Source organism: Pollachius pollachius, assembly GCF_949987615.1.
Source record: "Pollachius pollachius genome assembly, chromosome: 2".
NCBI classification, from domain to species: Eukaryota; Metazoa; Chordata; class Actinopteri; order Gadiformes; family Gadidae; genus Pollachius; species Pollachius pollachius.
The window spans coordinates 388,679-393,657 of NC_136935.1; the positions used below are offsets into that span (position 1 = coordinate 388,679).

A 4,979-nucleotide genomic window follows, 5' to 3' on the forward strand; every position below is an offset into this window, starting at 1 on the left:
AAACGAAGGAAATCAGAGTCATCCTAGACTAACAAAAGCTGAATAATATAGAAAAACCATAACCCAAACCCTTGGACTCTTTCCAACTGTCTGTCTGTATTCCTGTCTGTCTGTCTGTCTGTCTGTCTGTCTGTCTGTCTGTCTGTCTGTCTGTCTGTCCGTCTGTTTCTCCGTCTGTCTTTCTATCTATATTCCTATACCTGCCTTTCTGTCTGTCTATAAGAATAAAACAACAACACAACACATTACAACCGCACGGCTAAATGTCTCCCAGGGCCCTCCTCGCCTGGCTGCCATGGGAGAGGGAGACTTTGTTCCGCCGTCCCCGTGGGGAGCGGGACGGGCCGTGCTGGGGCGACTCTGCTATCTCTGACCGCAGCGACAGATAGCGATCACAACTCTGTCACTCCGCCGGAGCGGTCAGGGTAGTCGTGGCGGGGTCTGGTCCTCAGGCATCGCCGTGCTGTCGCCAGTTCTATTTACACTAGGGAGACTCCAGCACTTAGGCTGACACCAGGTATGCCCTACCGGCAAAGCGGTAGCCAGGGGAAGTGGCCGGCCAGGCTATCAGCGGAGACAAACACTTTGTTTACGTTGCCATTCATCTCCATTAATAGTGTCTGCGTACTCAAGCGTGCCAAGGAGCCCTGCAGAGTATAGAGTCGAGCACTCTGCTGCTCCAATTAAACAGGGCGACCGTCGTGTGCGTGTGTGTTTGTGTGTGTGTTTTTGTGTGTGTGTGTGTGTGTGTGTGTGTGTGTGTGTGTGTGTGTGTGTGTGTGTGTGTGTGTGTGCGTGTGTGTGTACGTGTGCGCGCGCGCGTGTGTGTGTGTTTGTTACCTGCACAATTTTATATAGCATATTATTTTCGTTTTTTATTGTTAAAACATTAATATAATCATAATGATATTAGTTGTAGTGTGGTAGTGTTAGTAATAATACTTATTATTAGGAGTAATAGTTAAGAGCAAAATTTACGGCTAAAGATGTTTAAAAAATGAAGGTTTTTCAGTGTGGTTCTCTGATCCAGGGGGAGATGGAAGTGGGTTGCCTGGATAATGTCTATCTGTGAATCCTAAGCGGACATTAACATGTCCGCTATTCTCTCTGCTTCTGCTTCTCGTCTCGCAGTCACACCACTGCGTCCACTATTTTCATTTACAACGGGAATAATCCTGAATACTATTGTATTTGTATATATTATTACAACAAACATTTGTGTATATTGTATTAATATTTAAAAAAATACACCTATATATTAAAAATATAAGTATCAAGTATAGACCTGCATATATTTAACATGAATGTAGGGCCTACTTTTTTCCATTAACTATTATATAGACGTAATATGTAATGCAGAATATAAATATCCAAATCCAATTGTTTTTAATTTGTTATTTTACCTACAATTTGCTGTTTTTTCGTTCAATTAAATAGGAAAGTGCAGAGATTTTTAATTAAAGGTGAGGGCGATTTGAGTGGGGCAGAAGCAATTGGTTTCTATGCTCAGCACCCCTGAAATAATTATTGTTATAAACAATAATTATTTATTTCTAAAATGTTAAAAAAACAACCTATAACAACTTCCAAGATATCCGTCTTTCCCCGAGAAGCCAACATGATAAACCATTATAGATGTGTACATGTATGTAATTTCTCTCTCTCTCTCTCTCTCTCTCTCTCTCTCTCTCTCTCTCTCTCTCTCTCTCTCTCTCTCTCTCTCTCTCCCTCTCTCTCTCTAAGGGCACGACAGCCGAGTTTCTAAAACATGTAAGTAGGTCTACTTCAGATCTTTGGTTGAGTGTCATTTGTTTTAATGCACAGATCTAAAATCCATAACAAAAAATAAAAACATCATGCACCAATACCCTTTTCCTTATAGCCTATTTGTTCGTAATTATTGTAAAGCCAATTTTCAGGACTAACTTCAGCAGGAGGTATACATTTCTAGTCATCCAGTGATAAGACAAATCAGGCAAATAAGAACAACGTGTTTTATTTATTAAAAGAAAATGAACTGCGGATATACTTTATCCTTTGGTCGGATACACACTCACCTCCAACACTCACAAATCCAACCAATTGATTAATTAAGTCAAGTCAACCTCCGCTCGGAAATACTGAATTATATAATACTATAGGCAGTCCATGTATACAGGAGTCCCTTAAAAATGTCCACAATGACATTAGGAATATAAGTCCACTATTAGAAACAGTTATTCCCCAGTGCGTTGCCATGGGAATACGCGTAATCCGTGTAACGCTGCACGTGTGTCGTGAGAGCAAGAAGAGAACAGGAGCGCTACCAGGCTCGGATGCCCGGCATGTTCCCCGGGCTCGGTGGGACTCCCGAGCCCTGGGAAGACTGCTGCTGGGGCGGTGCGGCGAGGTTCCCCAGATTCACATTCATAAACGCATTAGCGGTGGGGCTGGTTGTAGGCAAAGAGGCCAAATTGGAGTAGGTGCAGGAGTACGTGTTGGGGTAGACCGAGTTCCCGTAACTGTACGCTGGGTAACTGCTGTAGCTATACGGGGTCGGAGCTCCCACCGTGTAGGAAGTGTTATAATTCGGGGATCCGGTCAGACACGGTCTCCCGTCGCGGACCAGCACCGGGACGGCCACCCTCCTGGGCGGAGGTGGGTGGTGGTGGTGATGGTGGTGGTGATGATGCCCCGCCATCTCAAGGCTCTTATCCTGTCGCTGCCGTTTGCATTTGTACCTCCTGTTCTGGAACCAGATCTTCACCTGCGTGGAGGTGAGTTTGAGCGAGCTTGCAAGGTGCTCCCTCTCCGGGGCGGACAGGTAGCGCTGCTGCTTGAAGCGCCTCTCCAGCTCGAACACCTGCGACTGGGAGAACAGCACCCGCGGTTTCCTCCGGGTCCGGGTCTGTTTTACCGGCTTGCCCGACTCTAGGTCCTCACATCCGCCTTGATCGCAGCTCTCTGGAGGAAGTACAAAACGAGGGGAGACGCTTAGTTCCACAACACAGCTATTACAAGGCTTGGTAGGCCACCAATAATTCAGTGTTGAACATGCAGCGTGCAACAAATATGCAACAAGTAAAAATATCTTCATCGATTGGGATTTTCTTTCTAGATAACAGGCTACGGTAATATCTATCGGCTATTCATAGTGTACAGATTTTAACTCAAATCAAAGCACACAAAGCAATAGGCTGCATATCATTTACATAAAACCTGAAATGTGTAAAGACCCCAATATTACAGCAGAGTTGGATGGCATACATGCCTCACGTTTTTTAATAGGATACGTTAAAATGATAAATGTCTTACTAGAATGGAGATCCCCTCGTTCGGCCTCACGCGGGACGTTCGCCTCGTGGCCCCCCTGCACAGCGCTCGTGAACATCTCCCTCGGTAAGCCCGACTCCGCCAACCGCTCCTGGATCTCCAGCGTGCTCAGGTACGATGACATCCGTTCCTCGCTTTCTGACTGTTCGGAGCCGGGACTCGGGCTGTCCCGACCGGCCAACATGCATGCAGGGGGTGAGTGGGGGAGAAAATAGTTTTGGAGCGCGCAGCCTAGTTGCGAATGTTGCGAATTGGAAAACCCGAGGCGCGATATGAGCAGTTGATGCTGCTGTGTCTGCTGCTGTAGCTCCTGCCTCAGAATGTCCTTCACAGAAAAAGGCGTGGTGGATGATGTTATGACCGGGCAGGGAAGCATTGTTGTCACGCAAAAATCTTGGGGAAAGTAGTGCGTAAGGGGTGGATATCAAGCGGATATTGACGAATATCCAGAGAGGGCAGACACCGAAAAACCGTTCAACAAGAGAACAGATCCAATTTTAGGCTGCAGTTGTTTGCCTCCGCGTAGATCCGTGGTGAAGAGGTAACAATCCCTGCGTTAAGTGGACACGCAATGCTTGTTTTCCATGTAGACCGACGAGGACTTGATTTCGTCCACATATGACTTCTGTCTCTCGGGCTCAGTCAGGTCTATAGCTGGAGGGCTGCGGGATGCGTCGTTCCTGTTTGGTTGGCCATGAGAGAGAAAGAGAGAGAGAGTCATAGACAGAGAGAGAGAGAGAGAGGGGGGAGGTCTTTTGCCCCTTTTAGTGTCGTTGTGCTGTAAGGGAGGGGTCCCTTTCGTCCTGAGTTTATTGATATTTTCACAGCCCTCTCTTTTTATTCATCTTTCACGAAAAAAATGAAACAATAAAGGACTCGACACGCTCTTTTTTATTCAAAGCGAGGTAAGTGTTTATTATTATTTTCTTCTAAAGAAATAATTAGAATACTTAAAACGAAGAAAATACACTCATGAGTCCTCATCTAGTCCATATTCGTACAGTAAGTTGTCGTCGGAGAAGAACGCATCTACTATACACCTTATCGGTTTGGGAGGATTTAGCCCCCTCAGCTATCGCAATTCTCCCCATCATCACATAAGCGTTTTGAGATTACGCACACAGGCCTATCCGGGTTCCGGCCATCCCAGGATAAGATAGCTCCAATGTGTGGGAGCGAGTGCCGAGATTTTAGGCCGCAGGAGACTGATCCTGCGGAAAGGTAGGCCTACGCTATTTTTCTGTCAAATAACTGTGCCAAAATAACGATCAAGCAACGCAAAACAGCACTAGGCCGTGAGAATAGATTCGCTTGCACAAGATAATAGATAATGACGTTAACTTCAAGTCTACTAATTTAATGATTAATATTAGTTTGGGGGAGCTGGCCGCGTAGGGTACTGTTAGGCTAGTTAATATAATTCCCCTTAATTAGCCTAATACAAAATAACTTGATAAGAATTGTAGTGAATTAGAACTAGAAGCGTAATTTACATAATAATAATACAAACAAATAAATAATAACAGGGTGATAATTAAAGGATAGTATTAATTATTATAATTCGAATAATAATAATTATATTATTAATAACAATAATAACAACAATAATTGTAATAATCGTTGTAATAATAATAATAATGATTGCTTAATAAAACTGAACAATTATT

At 44.4% G+C, this 4,979-nt stretch overlaps 1 protein-coding gene across 1 annotated transcript; it reads right to left on the reverse strand.

The window, feature by feature from the left end:
- Positions 1–2,063: 2,063 nt before the first annotated feature.
- nkx2.3 (NK2 homeobox 3) lies at positions 2,064–3,919 on the reverse strand. The gene is made up of 2 exons (XM_079758582.1): positions 3,295–3,919; positions 2,064–2,943 (listed from the first exon to the last, which is right to left on the reverse strand). The coding sequence occupies exons 1-2, from the start codon at positions 3,686–3,688 to the stop codon at positions 2,303–2,305; spliced, it is 1,035 nt and encodes a 344-aa protein (XP_079614708.1). The 5' UTR covers positions 3,689–3,919; the 3' UTR covers positions 2,064–2,302.
- Positions 3,920–4,979: the final 1,060 nt, after the last annotated feature.

What these genes read in the sequence shown, in the direction of transcription:
- nkx2.3 (XM_079758582.1), bottom strand. Translation starts at nt 3,688, where the DNA reads ATGCTTCCCTGCCCGGTCATAACATCATCCACCACGCCTTTTTCTGTG. An exon ending in ACGAGGGGATCTCCATTCTA is followed by an intron (nt 2,944 to 3,294) that starts GTAAGACATTTA and finishes TACTTCCTCCAG; the next exon opens with AGAGCTGCGATCAAGGCGGA.